The sequence below is a fragment of the Dinoponera quadriceps genome, unplaced genomic scaffold (genome assembly GCF_001313825.1).
Source record: "Dinoponera quadriceps isolate SergipeBrazil2010 unplaced genomic scaffold, ASM131382v1 scaffold4444, whole genome shotgun sequence".
Classification (NCBI taxonomy): domain Eukaryota; kingdom Metazoa; phylum Arthropoda; class Insecta; order Hymenoptera; family Formicidae; genus Dinoponera; species Dinoponera quadriceps.
Genome location: NW_014558991.1, coordinates 548,255 through 568,125, shown reverse-complemented (window position 1 = coordinate 568,125; position 19,871 = coordinate 548,255). Strand labels below are relative to the sequence as shown.

The 19,871-nt window shown below is 40.4% G+C and overlaps 1 protein-coding gene across 1 annotated transcript; it reads right to left on the bottom strand.

Moving 5' to 3' along the window:
- Positions 1–501: 501 nt before the first annotated feature.
- LOC106750023 (collagen alpha-1(II) chain-like) lies at positions 502–18,860 on the bottom strand. Its single transcript, XM_014630027.1, is given in 45 exon segments — positions 502–1,041; positions 1,149–1,370; positions 1,496–1,668; positions 1,806–2,021; positions 2,351–2,732; positions 2,826–2,915; positions 2,999–3,214; positions 3,359–3,628; positions 3,757–3,890; positions 4,002–4,262; positions 4,360–4,387; positions 4,390–4,509; positions 4,903–5,100; positions 5,198–5,359; positions 5,582–5,743; positions 5,824–5,912; positions 6,206–6,422; positions 6,501–6,688; positions 6,984–7,092; positions 7,235–7,333; positions 7,514–7,720; positions 7,967–8,091; positions 8,161–8,305; positions 8,483–8,596; positions 8,695–8,760; positions 8,850–8,890; positions 9,993–10,197; positions 13,004–13,181; positions 13,269–13,450; positions 13,614–13,718; positions 14,223–14,468; positions 14,581–14,885; positions 14,988–15,085; positions 15,168–15,325; positions 15,597–15,728; positions 15,799–15,921; positions 16,011–16,170; positions 16,262–16,473; positions 16,595–17,023; positions 17,138–17,584; positions 17,680–17,818; positions 17,917–18,095; positions 18,189–18,288; positions 18,365–18,485; positions 18,797–18,860. Coding segments are annotated over 45 exon segments (7,749 nt in total). The 5' UTR covers positions 18,846–18,860; the 3' UTR covers positions 502–894.
- Positions 18,861–19,871: the final 1,011 nt, after the last annotated feature.

Below are 19,871 nucleotides of genomic sequence, written 5' to 3'. Positions count from 1 at the left end.
CTTGTTAATATATTCTTTTTTTAACATATTCATCTTGTTCACGTAACGCAAAATTTCAGTGGGCCGTTTTTAACACGAATTTTTCTACCGTGTATGTTAAAAGTGAAGCGTGCTTTTGCTTCGGAGAAAAATAACGAAAGAGAAAAGCGTATACTCGGGAATTACAAGAATTGCATCATGTTTCATTACCAACGTATATAAGCGAGAAATGAAAGAAATATGCGAAGCTACGAATTCGCAAGAAAAATTGCGTAAGGTGTTTCCGAGTTGATAGGACAAGGACGGTAACGATTTTGAGACTCATAATGAGTTTCATTATGCACATACAATTGTATTTCTGCAGATAGTTGCGCGAGTAGGAGCGATGTAAATAGAACTTATCTGTTATTATGTACATAATATTCTGACATAACGCGCATATCGACTCGCACATGTTACGCGACATGTCTTTGTGCCCAGAAATATCCAGCCTTTCCTCCGCTACTCAGTACGAGTAATATCCAGAACGGAGGAAATGATTTCTCCGGATGTCGAATCGTCCGATAACATCGCGGTTTTCCCTTGTCGATTTCCAACTTGTTCTTAGAATGTAAGAGGTGCAACACTAGCTTACAGACAATTCTGCCAAGTAATTTCTAAATTACTCTCGCTATTCGAGAGAACTTGAACAGAAAGGACAGCGAACATATGCAGTACAGGCCATCGCGGATTAAGTTAAGTGACGTTTAATTTCTACCGTATAAACTTGTAAAAAATAAGAAATGGTATTAACGTACAGCCGTCGTCGGGTTCTTAAGCATCCTTAAGACACATTGGAAGACTTCGTTCCCTTAGCAATATGCGATATGAAAAACGACGGTGTTCGTAATAAGATGGCGCGTTGTACATTTCCTGTTATTCGTAACAAGCTGCGCCGATCTCCACGGAAAAGCTCTGTTCGGGTCGGCCGATATCACGCAAAGCCATGTCTAGAATAGGAAGCCTTATGGGTTTGTCCGTCTCGTACAAAACGACTGTTTTGCCCCAGTGATCTTGATGGAGCTGCTAATCAACAAATAGATAATTTATCAATTATCACTCCGACTCGTTTGATGGATCGCATATGTCTAGTGGAGAAAATTACACAAAGAGAATGGAATTTGATTTACCTTGCACTCATCCATTATCATCTCGTATCTGTGACGTTGGTTGCCCCGTGGCGTCAGCTCGACGTCGTTCCAAGCCAGAAGCTTCAAGCCTCTTCTGTACGTTTTTCGCTCGTAATCGAAGTATGCCACGCTATTTTTACAATGATACGTAATGTTTTGTCGCGCGTGCCTCGAGAGCAGCTGCAAGAAGCTGATTTGATTGTTGTCCGCCTTGTATGTGATCTGAGAAGAAAAAGTGCAAAGATGAAATGTCGAAATTTGTGAATATCTTCTGAGCATCTTTTTTTACACGTTGACTATTACGTAATAATACGGAATTATGAGGCGTATAAAAGATATAAAACAACCTTCATGCCGTTGTCTATCTCGCTCAGCCAAGTTTCCTGCTGATCGGTGATGTGAGTGATTTCCGGTGAACGAGGAGGATTTGGCAAAACACAGGTAGCGCGTCTCCCAGCATCACAATGCACCAAGATCGCATCTCGAATATCCCCTTCGTTCGGATCAATCCAATATTCGCCTGTAATATATAAATCATATGTAAATTTATGCTATTTTTGCTATTTTAAATGATCCCAGCAAACATTATGACCCACTTTGACCCAAAAGAATGCAGTAGTCTTTGTACAATCTATGCAGTGATCTTGCGAAACTCACCGGATAATTTATCTGGATACGCGACAAATAAATCTCGACAGGTTTTCGCCGGTGAATTCTTTTGACCATCCGGCTTCACCAACTTTTGAAAGGAGGACTTTAAGTTTTCGTACGCTTTCTGAAGTAATTCTCTTCTTTCCTCTTCAGTGATATCCTTGCCAAATATCCTCGGCGGTTCATCGCCAAGTGGATCAGGTCCTTTGGTCTGACCTTGTCCTGTGCGAGTTGCAAAAATTAAGAAATTATTAAAATTAATATTTCTCAGTATCTCAAGATATACGCATGTATTTAAAAATATAATTAAAAATTTAACTCGTGTTAAAAATATAAATATCTAAATGACGTCCAATGGGAAAAATTAAAAAGTATTTCTCTATTTTACAAAAACATTAAAGAAATATTAAAGTATCTCAATATTTAGTAAAAAAATATTTAAAATATTTCGAAATATTTGAAGTGCATTTTAGAAGACTTTTGCGTCGTGTGAAAATTAATATCAAATAATATTTGCGCGTATATTGTGTTTCAACTTAATAAAATCTTACCTATAAGTGCTGCTAGAGATGCGACATCGTATCCGAAACCAAGTTCTCCGGGAGGACCAGGTGGTCCGGGAGGTCCTGGAGGACCCTGTGATCCATGACGTCCTTCTTCCCCAGGCGGACCTCTTGGTCCAGGATTCCCTAGAAATCCGATGGGTCCTGGGCTACCATCTCGCCCAGGACTACCTCTGATCCCAGGTTCTCCGTCTTTACCAGGAAGTCCTGGCAAGCCAGGCATACCCTTCTCTCCCGGCAATCCAGAAGATCCGGGCAACCCTTGCAACCCATTGAATCCACGATGTCCCTTAGCACCTTTCTGTCCTTCTTCTCCGCGATCACCCTTTACTCCTTCGAGACCTGCCGGGCCAGGTTTTCCTCGTGGTCCCTGGAAGTTGAAAATTCCTTGTTAATTTACTAGTAATTAATGTAACTTCATTTCAAATCCTAATATATAAAAAGTAGCATAGATTTAATTTACCTGTGGACCTTCCACACCTTGTGGACCCGCTTCTCCTTTCGATCCACGTTCTCCGGGAAGTCCCGCGGGTCCCGCTTGTCCAGGTGGTCCCTGTCGAAACGGAAATACATCAATTTACAGCTATTGACATAATTCTTCATGATGTCGCTTCGTATAAATTAAAAAGAACATACTGGTAATCCAGGAGGACCAGATAGACCTGTTGCACCAGGTATACCAGGCGGTCCCTTGTCTCCAGGTCGGCCACTTATTCCCGGCGGTCCTGGTTTTCCAATCGGTCCTTCCGGTCCTGCTTCCCCTACGTGACCGGTAGGACCAGGAGGACCTATTATGCCGGGTGGCCCAGGCGGTCCTTCCATTCCTGGCTTTCCTGGTTGTCCAGTTTCACCCTGCGATAACAATGAAATACGTACAAATAAATAAACTCTCTCTAACTCTCTCTCTCTCTCCCTCTCTCTTTCTGCAAGTAAAATAACTCTTCAAAATTAAAATATTTTCCATGATATTGAACATGACGAAGAATTTTTGCTTACCGATGCTCCACGTAATCCCCTGTTTCCTATGGAACCAGGAGAACCGGGTAAACCTGGCAGACCTCTCTCGCCGGGTGCGCCTTGGTGTCCTTGAGGACCAACTGGTCCTTGAGGTCCTTGAGATCCGCTTTCTCCTTTACTTCCATCTATCCCGGGTGGACCAGGATTACCAATAGGACCTGGAAGTCCAGGACGTCCGATGTCACCCGCGCTGCCTTTTATACCAGGCAATCCTGGAGCACCAGGTGACCCTGTATTCCCTGGTGGACCCTGAAACATTTTTAATGACGGCGGTTTTTGGTATTGTACATACCGTTATTCGTTGCAAAATGCTTAGAATAAATAGATAGGTCTACCTATCGTTTCATTACTGCTAGAACGAAATAATCATGACTTACCGATGGACCAACTTGCCCCGCGATACCAGGTGGTCCCATTAGACCAGATTCACCTCGAGCACCCGGCTCGCCTCTGATTCCCTTAGCACCGGTAAGTCCAGTAAGTCCTGGCGGTCCAACTTCGCCGGGACTGCCTATTACCCGTTTATAGAAATTGCGTGAGATAATTCTCTCAATTAGAAGCGACTATATTCATTGGTTCAATCAGCATTGGTTAAAACAGCATAGAGCTACTTTTTCGTTACCAGGTAGTCCTGAGTTTCCTTGTTCCCCCTTTAAGCCCGTGTAGCCGCGATCACCCTTCAAACCAGGAAGTCCTATTAACCCTTGTTGGCCCGGGAAACCCTGAATTCCCTGTAATCCCTGAAGACCTCTTTCTCCTGGGTTTCCAGGGGCTCCAGGCTCGCCAGTAGGACCAGGTGGACCAGGATCACCACGTTCCGCTGGTTCTCCAGGGGGACCAGGAGGACCAACTTCTCCCTGCGGACCACGCTCCCCAATACGTCCTGCGACAAACAGATTCAAACAAAAAATTAATTTAAATAAACTATTAATGTTAAAATTGTATACATTGTTAGATCAGCATTAATCTTTTGCAGTAACTCGATCTGAAATAATTGAATGTAATAGATTATTCGCAATACAAATGATGTGAAATACTACCTGAAGGACCTTCGGGCCCAAGCGGTCCAAACGCTCCTCTTTCTCCTTTCTGTCCAGATTCTCCGGGTAGTCCTCTTGGACCAGGAAGCCCTAGTAATCCCGGTGGGCCAGAATTTCCTTGGTCTCCTTTAGGTCCTGGTAACCCCTGAAATATATATACACAAGTGTACGTAAATATATAAAATTTCATATTTTACAGAGCAATATTTAGATATACTCCGAATATCATCCTTTAATTATCATTAAAGGTGTTTAGAATTAGAATGGATCAATCTATAATGCTAAATGTGAAGTTATGCTGGAGGTAAATCTTATTGGTTGGAGAGTTTATTTTTAAACCGTCTACAAAAAAATGGTTTTATTCAAATAAAGACATGTTACAAACTTTCTTACCAATTTTGGAATAAGACTGAAGAGTACTTGATTCATTCGAACTCCGTACACTATGTCAAGATTCAGCACATACAGCCTATAATAACTTACAGTGAGACCATCAACGCCTTGCGCTCCGATTTCCCCCCTTAGACCCATGGGTCCTGCCGGCCCCATTGGTCCTCTTTCTCCCGGAAATCCTCGTTCACCTCTGTTGCCAACCGATCCCAGTGGGCCAGGAGGCCCTTGCACGCCCGCTTCCCCATCTTTGCCTGGAAGGCCTGAATTACCGGCGGCGCCTGGGAGACCCTGAAATAAATGTAAGTTTCACTCGCACGTAGAAACAACAACAACGTCGTTTGTTCCGTGTATCGCGAAAATGTAAATACATTTCTATGCTGCGTACTTGAAAACCTCTGGGCCCGACGGGTCCCGGAGGACCTCTCGCACCATCGCTTCCCGATGGCCCAGGTGGTCCTTGCACTCCCGGAGGTCCTTCCTTGCCCATGTCACCTCTTGGACCAGGCGGACCCGGGTTACCAGCCTCACCGTCCTTCCCTGGTTCTCCCTGTGTATATGCGATGCCACAAATTTTATTGTATTAAAAAATTCATACATATGAAATACAAATTTGTTTTTTTTTAGGAATATAGAAGATAATATGAGAATATAGTAAAAATAATAAAATGTTACACGATATGTTACACATTTTCTTGCGCTTCTTTGTGAGTCTTTCTCTAGTTCGAAAAATCCGAGTATACTAATTTACGAAGAACCATTAATAGATTACGGGATATCCTCTCTCTCCAGGCGTTCCTAATGGTCCCGGTAGACCTTGCAATCCAGACGGACCTTGCTCCCCGGGCTTACCATCCGCACCTTGAATCCCACGCTCGCCAGGATTACCTGGTTTGCCGGGGGCGCCGGGTCTACCCATTAAACCACGCGCACCCTGAAATGTTTAATCAATATTTGTATGTACTATGACTACAGTATGGCTACGAAAGATAACTTCAAAATATATTTATGAACCTGTAGTCCCGGCGATCCAGGCCGTCCAGGGTCTCCGGTAGATCCTTTCGGCCCAACCGCTCCAGCGGGACCACGATCACCGGGCTGTCCTGCAAGTAATTCGTAATTGTGATCACTGACAATTCATTGTAATTATCGCGCTCATATCATTTTGGGAAAAGAAACGTTGCAAGTGAAAAATATTTTGCGGAAAGAAATCCTACCGAGTAATAATAACTGCCAAAAATAGAAGTTACATTTAACTTCCATTTAGTTGTTCATCAATTAATAAAATTTATATTATGATAACATGTAATGTTATCATAATATAAATATAATAAGTAAAATTTTCATCTTCAACATTTTAAAATATCCAAACTCTAAAATGTATAATAAACTATACCTTGAGGCCCGACAGGACCGTCCGGCCCAGGAAGACCTCGCGCTCCAGATACACCACGTTCTCCGGAAGGGCCCGCAGCACCGACTGGTCCACGCATTCCTCTTTTTCCCCTTTTCCCTTCATTCCCTGGCGGTCCTGGAAGCCCACGTGGACCGGGTACTCCCGCGTCTCCTTTTACACCGGCATCGCCTTTAAAACCCCTTTCGCCAGAAAGACCCTGTAAAAATACCAAAGTTGTACACAGCCTAATGAACAATTATCGTGTAATTCTGAGTAACGCGTTAATTATACATACGGGTGCTCCTTTGGCTCCAGGAACGCCAGGATTGCCTGCTATCCCGGGCTGACCTCGTGCACCTGGAAATCCGGGCACACCAGCGGGTCCTAATGCTCCAGTAGTTCCTTTTTCGCCGGGAATTCCGTCTTTGCCTTGCGGACCTTGCGGGCCCGTTTCACCAGGCTGCCCTGGACGACCACTTTCGCCTTTGTCGGAAAATATGAGTTAATATCACAGTCGGGAGGATATTTTTTTCATAAATATGACATACTTATTCGTAAGTACTTCTAAATTTGGTCCTACTAATTTATTTCTCATTGATCATGATCATAAAAATAATCTTAGATACTCAAGTTTCGAGTATTTACATTACCTTTTACAGAAAAATGACAGAAAAGAACTTAGAAAATGATAAAATCAACAAATGTTTATAATTTAATAAAACTAAGCGAGAAAAAGTTTCTTCTTACTTTAATGTGGATAATAACGAAAATATCTTACCTCGCGGACCTTGCAAACCCTGGCTTCCTTTCGGTCCTTGCGCTCCTTGATCTCCCTTAGCCCCAGGATTGCCTGGGAATCCTGGTGAGCCAGGTTTACCCACGGCACCCTGAAACGACATTAATGTTATGTTCAAACAAAAATTCTTAATATTATGCTAAATATGTAAAAAATGTTTATTCTTTCAGAAACATTTCTTAGATAGTTTCTACATCTTAGAATTGTAGATTGTTTAAACAGAGCTCACTCACAGGTTGTCCGGGCGGCCCATAAATTCCGTCAACGCCTTTCATTCCAGGAGGGCCCGATGGGCCTTCTCTACCTCTTTCACCGCGTGGTCCTGCTGGTCCCTGTGTTAATAATAGCGAATATTTGTGTATGGAAATGTTCCACACAATTTTTATTCTTTCAATATTAATTTCTTAAACATCAGTAATTTTGTAACTAGGAAAAATATTTTTTCATGAATACTGTTTTAAAAATTACGTGTAATATATATTGATATAATAAATGCTTAGATTTTTAAGTACCATTTGCCCTATCGACCCCATGGGTCCAGGTGCACCCATAGATCCTTTCTCGCCAGGAGCTCCTTGTTCTCCTTTGGCTCCGTCCAGACCAGGGAAACCACGATGGCCTTTTATTCCCGTGAGTCCAGGCATTCCTGGGAGACCACGTGGACCCACAGGACCAGGCGATCCTTGGGGACCGGTCTCGCCATCTTCTCCACTAACGCCCTATCATTAATGAAAAACACAAGGCACCTTAATTAAAATTAATAATGATCTCGTATGAAAGACCATTTGATCACTAAAAAAGTACAAATGCACTAGTTTCTAAGAAAGAAGATAAATGGAATTTTTATGAACGTAAAATTTTTCCAAGCAATTGAATGAAATTATCTGAATTTTCTGCTAGAGTAATTGTGTGCAATTCTAACTTTTCGTTTTAAAAAATGCGGAGACTTTGAATTATAATCTTACATCTTTCCCAGGCAATCCTGGAAGACCTCGCGGACCTGGCGCGCCAGGAGGGCCTGAAGCCCCTGGCTCACCGGGTTCGCCGCGTGTACCTTGAAAACCCTGAGGACCAGGAGCTCCGGGAGGACCTAAAACGAACGTATAATAATGTAATCTTTTACTTTTTTCACAGTAAAATTGTTAAAATTATCACATACCTGGAGGACCTCGCGGACCCATTGGTCCTGTTTGCGCCTGCATGTAAGAAAACGCGTCCGGACCATATAATGATGCCGCTGCACCGGTCGGGCCTTTATCCTGATTCGCTTGAGATAAAGCCAATTGTTGATAATATAGAGATACCTATTACCACAAAAAAATATACATATATTTTGCCTTAATAATATACATTATGTGTCTCTTAAAAATATAAATACATATATACAACATGAATTTTGCTCGTGTGTGCGAGCATCTTGCACAAATAATATTCTAAAGAAACAAAATCATGTTTGTTAATTACAAGAATAAATTTCTCACATCAGGTATAGGTCCTGGAGGTCCAGGTGGTCCAGGAATTCCAGGGGTGCCGGGATGTCCAGGAAATCCCACATCGCCTGGACGACCGATGTCTCCGGGTCGACCAGGTTCGCCCTATTATATTCGTGAATAATTTCTTCATAAACTTGAATAAATATTCTCCCGAAGAGTTATTCATTAACTAATTCTTAAACGAGAAACCGAATAATTACCCGTGGCCCAGGTACAGCAACAGAATTGAACACATTACTTTCACCCGGTAAGATTTCCGTAGGAGTCTAGAAAAAATTTCGATGAAACGTATAAAATTCCTCGCAAATTGTAACATCATAAACTTTTTCTCCATCATTAGTTATTTGAAACTCACCGGTCGATCCCGTTCGGATGTCGAACTAGTTTCTTCCGAATCTGTAACGTACATTTTCACTTTCATATTGATGGTGACTTTGAATACATCAAATAGATGTTTTTATCCTTTCCAAGATGAAAAAGAAAAATTTGTCATTTCGAATTTATCATCACGTACCACGGTTATAAAGTCGAGTTGTTGTTGGAGCTGGTAAGTCCGTAGGTGTTTCCAATCTATACGTAGCCTGCGTACCTTCGATCGCCGATTCGGACCATTCTGCATTTAGCAATTACAATAATTACAATCAGTTCTCCATATTGGTTCCGCGATGCTTCACTGAAATAATGCAGAGCTTTTGCAAATCATATAGGCTTACCCGAAAGTCGTGTGCTTGGTATCACAGGCAATGGCGATGGCGACGTCGTTGTGGTTTCTGAACAAACGATCGCAAATAGAAAATTATTATCATCGAAGAAGCCTTATTGTTATAATAATGATCGCTTGGATTACGAGTTTGCGACAAGATGCACGTTTTAACGTCCTTCTACAATAATATCTACGAGGAAGCAGAAGCTGACCGACTAGACCGGAAATTTTCGTTAACCGCAAGCCGGATTAAATCGCATTTGAGTTAACAGGCCGAAGCAAACGGTATTAATTGCGCGGTTCTGATTAAAACGAGCGATTAATCGTTTCGTACGGCGACTTAACGAGATTGATCTCCGACACGAGACTTCCGGCGTTTCGCGACGTTAACACTGCGTTCGCAGTGCGGAACGTCGTTTTTTTCTATTTACGTGGTACCCGTCATGGTCTTTATTTTATGACACAGCAAATTAAATTTCCCCTCATCAAGATACATTTTCGATTGTGAGATTTGAGATTTATAAAAGATGACTCGAGTATAAAGTGTACTTATATTGCAAATATATATTTTTAACACAAACGTCCAAGAGAGACGTCTGAACAATCGAAACATCTTCTGACCTTCACAACTTCCACGACCAGGCAACACGAGAAAAATTCGAAATACGTCTAAGATGTGTCCGAGAGTGATTAAAGAAAGTCCGAAGGATCGGACGACGTTTCATTCTCCACAGAGATTTTCCAGTTGCGTTCCTCGCTCTCGATTCTACATCTCCCGCGCTAATCAAGGCTCACCGTTCTTCTCCTCGTACTCATCGTAGCTCCCATAGTAATCGTAATCGTAATCGTTATCGGGCTGCTGCGCCTGCAGAGCCGCGGGCTTGGAGCGTTGTTTCCTCGGCCGGTTCCTTGCAGCATCGACCTGGCCCAGCAGCAGCAGCTGGACCACGAAGAGCCCCGCGGCCAGCTCTACGGCCCGGCGCCTCATCGGCGATCCTCTCTCGTTCCAGCAGGGATGGACTGGCGGACTCAGGAGATCGTGGGTCCAGATCCTAGTCCCGACTCCATCGGAGGCTGAGGGCAACTAGACTCGTGCGAACCGTCGTATCATTTATTTAGCAGATGTTCTGCATGATGTAGGGGAGGTCATCATCCTCTCCGCTTTTACGAGGCGCCCGGCGGTACTCCCGCCACCTTATTCCGCAGCCACCCCCTCGCCGTCCCTCTCCCGCGACCCCTTTCCTTGGGCTTGTGTACTTGTTCATTTCCTTCCTCGTTGCACTCGCCGACAGATCATTTTTGTTTCTCTAGCAGGAGGAAGAAAAAGAGAGAGAAAGAGAGAGAGCAGTCCCTCGCGAGGCAAGCTCGGATCTTCCACGGGAGATCGTTTCACGTTGGCTTCCTGAAATTATAGAATTAATAATGAGAGAGTGAAATCGTCGTTTCGGGATTTTTAGAACGGTCACCACCGACGACCTAAATATGTGTGATCTAATTAAAAATTAGTGGTATCTTCAGAACCATCGGTATATACAGTAATTAACAATGAGAGCTGTTCGTCGACTCTTAACATTAATTGAACAACACTGAACAACGTTGATCGATATTCGACGGGCATTTTGAGCGATAACTATCCAACATCTCAATATTGTTTACCGCTCTCGATATCAAAGTCCTCGTTAAACAGCGTCGCGATGAGTTCATGGAAGCACATGAGTGCTCGTGTCCATATTGTTAGCTTAGAACCATTATTCCGCGTATTGTTAGATGCGGTACGACGCAGCGGAATGGAGGTCGTCACCTTATACTTAAGGGTTGCATGCGCGATACATCATATGCCGTCGACACTTCATACTCGATTTCTTCAATCAAACGCGAACCTTCAATATCAAGAGGATGTGGTCGCGTATATATAATCATGTATATCATTACCTCATACGTAATTACATACATTCATATATAATAATACATAATTTTACATGATTATATTTCACTATATATAGACATTTTTTCCAGACAATATATCGAAATATATCTACCTGGGATGATTATTATTTGTCAATGTGAATTTCATCTGCACAGAGAGAGAGAGAGAGAGAGAGAGATTTGTAATAACAACACATTGTTATTCGCGATGTTACGTCCTTTTAATACCAAGCGATTCAAGTACCTCCTCACTTCGGGCGCATCCTTGCGTCGTCGAGCGCGTGTCCGCTCCATTAAAATGCGAATTGCAACGACCTACTTCGCGATAGCGTTCCGCCTCGTTTTTATCAGTTAGCGCCAGTAACTGTCGCGGCCCAATACCGAAAGACGCGGTCGTTACCACTTAATCAGTTTATTAAACGACAATCATCATTTTGGCCGCATTCCCCGAGCGAGTGTGTCTTACTTTACAAGGCGTTAGCCGCAATAGACCGCATTGACCCGCACCTCGGCGTTCGTTACCAGCGTTGTAAATCAGAGTCGCTACTATGTTTAATGTGCAGGACAACACAATCGGCACCGTTTCGTCGCAGAACTCGCATCAGTAGTCGATTAGGAAGCTCTGCGCGCGCCGATACAGAGATTGCCCCTATAATTATTTAAAGGACGAACTGAAGAACTTAATCATGCCCGTATCTCTCCATTGATAATTTTGACTTTTGAAAATGAAATAATTACAACTTTTACACACACATCTGTGTGTGCGTACTGTTTCTGTGGATTATGCATAAAAAGAAATGCTGTTGAATTAACAGAATTTCTAACAGCACATGTAATTAAAATAAATCTCCCTTCGACCTTTGCGATCGGCGTTAAGTCATTCTCGTCTTCGATCGTCGCGTTGCAGCTTAGATGAATGCGTCAAGCGTGCACTGATGGGAACTACAGATCTGCGTATGACCATTCCGCTAATGCAATCATGGCGATGGCGGTAATTGCTCTAAATATTGTCGTAATCCTTACTCGACGTTGTCGCCAAGTCGTGTCTCGGAGAAGACGTATGCAAATAACGTATCTAAATATAGGATAAACAAGAATATTTTGTGAAATGTCGTAACACATTCAAGACTTTTATTTATTGATTATATACCTTGTTTATGTGCACGAATAAAGGACACTTTATTTCGAATCATTATATTGCAACATATATAATAAATTAATGCCTCCTATATGTAATTCGTATTGTTTCATATAAGTTAAACGCGCGCTTGCGATAAATTGTAATCTAACAGAATTGAAAATTTAAACTTAAAAATTAAAATTGAAGTCAAAATTTAACAAAATTAAGAACTAAAATTAAAAAAGTGAAATTAAAAAATTAAAATCTAACAAAACTAAAAATTGAAATTAAAAAATTAAAACTTAACAAAATTAAAAGTTGATAAAATAAAAAATAAAAATTTAATAATTAAAACATAAAGACTAAAAGTAAAAGGCGCGCAAAATCAAAATCTGGATTTCCTGAATATCGTATTGCGCCTCAAATATGAAAATCTGTTTTAAAACACTTTACCGATTAGTATTTAACAATTCGTAAGATAACTTGAGAAATCATGGTTTACACATGTCTCCAAACAACAATAGTCCATTTTTACCGGAGACAAGTTCATAAATTAAATGACACTGTGATTGATTGGCTGATGATTTGGCTGATTGAAATATTCAATTCATATCCATATTGTCGCCAGGTTTCTCCTTATATTCTCTCAACAAAATGGCAAATGCTTTGCTCTGGGTGCATTCTGAGTCAGGCTGAAATCAAAAGTAAAATGCACCGTCGCGACGGAAAGGTTACAGAATAATGCCAATTATTGACTCACTTCGATGGTAACCCCTAGGAGAGCGTCGGAGCAAAAGTACAACGATTTCTGCAGGCTTACTATTATAAATTGAGTAGTGTCCACTTGAGATTGTACGACGCGCACGAGATTCTTGATATTCACATTATCCAACGCTGCATCGCTCTCGTCCATGACGAAGAACGGGGCCGGTTTGTAACTGTAAGCAGAACGAAAAGCTGACTACCTTTCTTTCGCGAGTGACTTTCCATTTGTCGTTACATCGCCACAGTGATAAGACATATACCGCTGAAATGCAAATAACAAAGCCAGACTGGCGAGCGTCTTCTCGCCGCCGGACAGATTCTGCAACGGCTGGAAGCGCTTGGACGGCGCTATGCAACTGTAATTTATACCGCCTTCATACGGCTCCTCGGGATTCTCCATCAAGATGAAGGCACAAGCCGATGTGTGGTTATTGACCAAACTCTGCGCAGAATTGAAGAGATTTTGATGCAGATGACACTCGGAGTGTCGGAAGGTGCATTGCGGTACACGCACGATTGGATGTACTGACTTTGTATATAAGATCTATTTCCGCAGATACGCGCTCCACACATTCTGAGAACAGGTCGTATCTCTTTTTTTTCACCGAGTCGAACTGTTTCTTTATGCTGTTAAATCTCTTGCGCAACTTCTTAAGTTTCTGATTTGTCTCCTGTATCTGCTGCACCACGGCGTCCATGTTTTCCTGAGCCTGTAGAAGATATTATTGTGCTTCGAAAAAAGGCAATTATTCAGTTTTATTTTCTGCTTTTAACGGTTATCATAAACAAGGAATATTTTCTTGATAATAGTATTAAACCATATTCGTCACAATACTAGAAAAGCTCACTAACATTTACTCAAAGGAAGAATTTATTTTCTTCCTAAGAATATTATAAACTTTATCGGAAAAATTTAAATTCGGTTAACTGGGATAAAAATAACCTGAAGTTTCAATGTTAGTGTTTTAATCCAATATTCTTGATTGAAGTATTGAACTTACAAAGATAGAAAATGTACTTTGAATAAATTTAATGCTCATGATGAAGCATATCATGATTATACTTGCGGATATATGAATTCGTGAAATACTCTAAACAAGTGATACTTGTTTGAATGCAGTATGTTTTTTCTGTGTGCGCTATTTTACATTTACGCTGTGAGATTGATCTCTCGTATCTGATTTATATGTGTAGAGTATGTAAATGTTGCGTACCTTAAGATTAGGATCCACTATAGCTTCAATTTCATTTTGTATCTCCGTGAGCTTTTCGTTCCGCTGTTCAACGATGTCCTGCAGATTCTCTTCTGTGCTGTCGCGGATGTCTCTGGGAAATTGTGAGAAATCGATCTTCGAAGACAAATCCCAATCAATCGACGAGTCCGTTATCGAACTCGAACTGCTTGGATCCGATGATTGACGCGATCTTTCCGGTATTATCGGAATAGTGATGTCTTCCATCTGTGAGGACAACAGTCATGCTTTTACAAATATCGATGAAACAATGCTTCTAGTCTGATACGTGCACGAATCTCGGGTGGAATCGAGATATCGCCTCCAAATATTCGCAAACCTTGCATTCTTTGAGTATATTATCGCACTTCGCTTTTTGCCGCTCTATATTATTTTGCAAAACGATGTGCGCTTTCTGAGCTTGCAGGTACGACTCGGAGATGACATCGATTTGCGACCTGCATTGAGTTATATTATCTTTCACGTTCGTTAAATTCTCCTTTACGATCGCGCATTCCTCCCGCAGTTTCGACAACTTCTGCTCCTCCCGTTCGATGGCGTTCTTCGCAGAATGCTCCCGCTTATGCATTTTGCTCAACATCGCATCGGCTTGCTCCATAATAAGCGTCCATTTCGAAATTTTACCTATTCGTTAAATGTAACACGCGCAAAATTCATACGAGAACATCGTGGTAGATTTGAAACTGATTGTATTAATGAAGATCGCATTTGCAATCGTGCGTGTACCTTCCATGTCGCGGTTTTTTTCGAAATGCAGTTGACTTCGAATAAGATCGTGATGTTTCTCAAGTTCAACTTGCTTCCTCTTCCGCTCTTGACACGTCCTAAAGATTGACTTCGTAAAATATGTTCCTTCCATGTGCGTAACAAAATGTTATACCAGCGAAACTTAGAAATAATTTATACCACAGATGATTCTTCTCGTAATAGTCGATATCCGGCACGTTGATGTCTTTGCAAAAATTAGCGAAGACTGAATCTTCGATCGTAGAGATGTGTCTCTTCACGTCATGGAGTTCTTCATCTCTTGTTCGCATGTCGCTTTGAATCTTTGATATTGTCTCCTGAAAATTGCACAAGCAATAGGAATGAGATGATTTTTTTCGTTTTACTTTACGAATTAATTAATATTATATATATATATACAATGTGTATATAAATATATCAAAATAAATTAAAGAGTTTCGTACATATAACAGAGATAACTGTACATCATACTCAGTTGATTCTTCGCATATTTTAACGATTTTACCCTCCTGTGAAGATACCAAATTTTATCATTACCGATAAACTGTGAGAAGAAGCAGTATGATATGTAAACCGTTTGATACCTACAGTGTCCTCTAGATCTTTTTCAATAAATTTATTTCTCAAACCGAGTGCTTTGAATTGCACATCGACTACATCAAGTTCAGACTGTAGCAAAGAGACACTGGGTAAATAATAGAGCTCTTTCTTCAATTGATCCTGAAATTGTATTTAGTGTAAAAACATCACAGGCAAAAGCTGTATTTCGTTAATATCAAAAGAGTGTAACCTTGTGCTCGTTTAATGCAATTATGTCCCGTTCTTCCCACTGTTTGGCTTTTTTCACCAGATCAGTCTTTCCCCCGGATATCGTACCGTCTCTACGATAAAGACATCCGTCGACTGAAATGCACTAAATACAAGCGCAGTAAATAAGAAATGTGATGAATATGTCGATATAACGTTCCAAGAATTATTATCATAAATTATTATTATTATTACATCGTAACCGCGTCTATCAATTTCGTACGCCACTCTTCTTGCCTCTTCGGGAGTCTCACATACCAGAGTGTTTTTAGTGGCAAACAGAACGGCCTTGTGTATTTGCGGGGATGAAATATGTAGAACATCGTACAACAATTTGACGTTTGCTTCTATATCACTGTGCAACGATACATCGCAAACATTATGTTACATATGTATATTCCGATTGCGAAATGAACACTCTCTGTTTGCTTTATTTTACAATTTACCGTAATTTCTCTTTTAAAGCTTCCGGCTTCAACGAGTCAAGGGGTAAAAATCTTTCGATCCCTATTCGATGCAGTTTCAAAAAATTTATACACTTCACTGCAGTGTTCATGGTGTCAACGACGATGGCGTCCATATTCTTGCCGAAGACTTTGATTATCGCGATTTTGTAACGCGAGTGGACAGGCCGGCACAGATTAGATAAACGGTCGTGCTGCAAAGCAGGATACACGCGTGAAATCTTTTACAAATCGAATGATTATGTGTACAGAATCATCATTATTCTGCGCGAAAAGTATACATAATAACTAATATAGAAGTGTGAAATGAAGTACCACGTCAGGAAAGAATTGCTTTAACGCGTTGACCGTTTCAGCTTTCTCCTTCTGCCGCGAGATCATGTAATTGTCGATATCGGCATCTTGAAGCTCCTCCAAGATTTTCTTGATGTTGACCTTTAAAGACAACGATTTCTCGTTCGTCTCGGTAATCTTGTCAATAAGCTGCTGTTTCTGCGCTGTGCTTTCCGTTAACACCGCTCTGGATTCGGCTACTGAACTCTGTAGTTTCCTAAGACGAATATTCAAGTCCTCCTTCCTCAGCGCTAGCTGCTTCATCTTGTCTTCCAATTCTTGTTTCCGCCTGTTCTCGTTATCGAGACGATCGCGATCTACTTGCTGATCGTGGTTCATATCATTTATCTGCTTCACTAAGTCCTTCGCTTGGTATTCAACTGTGTTCTTCAGTTCGTAATACCGTTTAACCTTGGGGAAATATTTTTCTTGCATCAGATGCTTTTCGTAAAAGCACAAGATGAAGAATAAAAATTCTCTTACATATTTTTATGACAGTTCAGAGATATCAAATCAGCGCAGTACCTGGGAATCACTGAGCTCTATGGCGCTCTGCTCCGAAACTTTATTGAACTCCGCTAACTTGTCGGCTACCTGCTTTAGTTCTTCCTGTAATTCTTGAACGATTTTATTGTGTACGTCGCGAGCCGAATCCGCGTTTTCCAGAGATACGCGAGCGTTATCACGTTTCTTCTGCCAATATGAGATGCTTTCTCTGAAAACAGCATGTTCCGCCTTCTTTTCTCGAACAACATCCTCCAATTTCAGGACGCTTCGTTCAATGTTTTCCAGAGAATTGATTAGCGGCTTAAGTTGCTGCCTTTTACGTTCCAATACAAGCATTGTATTTTTCTTATCGCATAAATACGCTTCTTTGCGGGACTTGATATTTCTATCTTCATTCTGCAAGGATTCAACTGTTCTCTTAATGAGAAACAGACAAATTAATTGATATTTCAATTTCTCCTCCTTCTGTAATTATTAGAGAATACCTTATTATATGAGAAGTACAAACAATGCTTGAAACAATCTTACTATAGATTGAAAATAGTTACGGCTTGACGTACATATTGTTCTTGCAGCTTTAAGTACTTTTCTGCTTTTTCTTTCTCCATTATAGTGCATTTTTTATTTGTTATTAACTGTCTTTTCATGTGTCGCATAAACTGAATTTCATCTTCTACTTGTGCAAATTCCATCTTTAATCTGTCGTAACATAAACACTCAATAAATTTGTGCGAAGCAGTTTATGATATATTTATAAGAATAACACTTATAAAACTTATAGCAAGAAAGGAATGTACCGCCTGTAATTTGCCTTGTACACATATGAACCGCTAATTTGTTCGAACATTGCATTGAGTTCTTTTGGCGTTTTCAGTGCAACACACTCGATGTAGCCTTGTGTCACCAGAAAGTTCTCTACTTTTATATCTAAACCATATTCTCGCAGCGCAGTCATATAAATATCACTCTTGACAATCTGTGCAAGACAGTGGGTAAAGGAATTAATTTTTTTATTCGTTAATTAATAAAGATGTAAACATAATAGTATGTAAACGTAATAGAACTCTACCTTGTTGTCTATCTTATACTGACTGCCTCCTTCTTGTATCAGCCTTCTGAAGCTCTTCTCTTCATTGTCGTCTATCAGAAAGGTTGCTGTTACATAGGTGCTGCAATACGAACATGAAATGATGGATTGTGGATAAGTGAAAATTAATCAAATACGAGGACAAATATTTCCAACACCTTTCGCTCATTGGTTTTCCAATGGAAGCTCCATAAATGAGTTCGCTGAAGCATTTAACGCGCAAATTACTTAATACATCTCCCAATACAAAACGTATGGCGTCAACAATATTCGATTTTCCTAAAATAGATTAATGAAGTACCTGTATATTCTGTTCAGCGAATATGAAATGATCAAAGTATGTGAAACGTTAAAAATAGAAAGCGAGGGAGGGAAGGAGAGAGGAAAAGAGAGAGAGAGAGAGAGAGAGAGAGAGAGAGAGAGAGAGAGAGAGAGATAAAAAAAAGTTTAATCCATTAAAAGTAATCAATCTTTCGAGAAACACGACGATCTAATTCAATTCGAATTGTAATTTACTGTGTGGAAAAATAATAACGATTTCGATGAAACGAATGTAACGTTCTACAGAAAGACTGAGGAAAAATTCTCACCAGATCCATTAGGTCCGACGATCGTCATGAACGAGTGGAAGGGACCCATCACCACTTCTCCCTTGTACGACTTAAAATTGTAAAGTGTAATGGTTTGTAAGGAGATCTTCATTTTGGATTAGAGCTACGTGACACGGGTGGCACAGTTCAGTAAACGGCCATTACATTTCTACTTGTTCAAATTCAAAACGTCATTGTTACCAATGAATTTTATAACATAGGTACCAACCAGTCAATTCTAAATAATACTGGAACGAGAATAACGCACAGATTCTGTCGGATGAATCGAGCTGAGAAAATAAGAGCGGCTAAGCGATCATGTCTCCTCTGCCTTGCACATATTATTCGAGACGAAATAAATTAGCCTACAGATGTACGTGATAAGCTATTATTATTCGTATCGTGTGTCATAGGAACTTTTATTTCATCGACTACACTTTTAAAAAACCGTAAGAGCGAGAACCTGTGGAATGTTAGAAAGACAGAGAACACGTTATCCATTGGTGGTGCTCTTTGTTTGATAAATGGGCTCGGTTCGAATGATTCAATAGTAACAACTTACAAAATTAAAAAAATGGCGAATCAGTTGGCGCGCAATTATTCAAATAAAGAATAAGCGGCCGTATTCGGAATAATACATAAGAAATTACCATATAGTACACGAGATAACAATTGTACAATGAATTAATAAATTAATCAATTACACTGATATATATTATTGTTTATATTATTGTTTATAAATAATGCTGGTGCTGGCGGTTTAAACCACCCTATATAATAGATATTGATTACCAGAAAGGCTTACCTCGTTGAAATAAAGTGTTTACTTTAAAACATTGACCACGCTTTTATTAATGCAAATTTAAAAGTTATTTACACGTTACACGCAGCATCATATATTCATCTCACATTCACAATTACTCTCACTCTTATCCTTGAAGATGTATATATATATTTTTTTTCATCTAATCTATTGAAAAGTATAATAAATGTATCAATGATTTCAAGAAAAAGAGAAAAAATCAGGAACGTGCATAAACCAAAATTAAAACAAAGTATTATATATATATATATA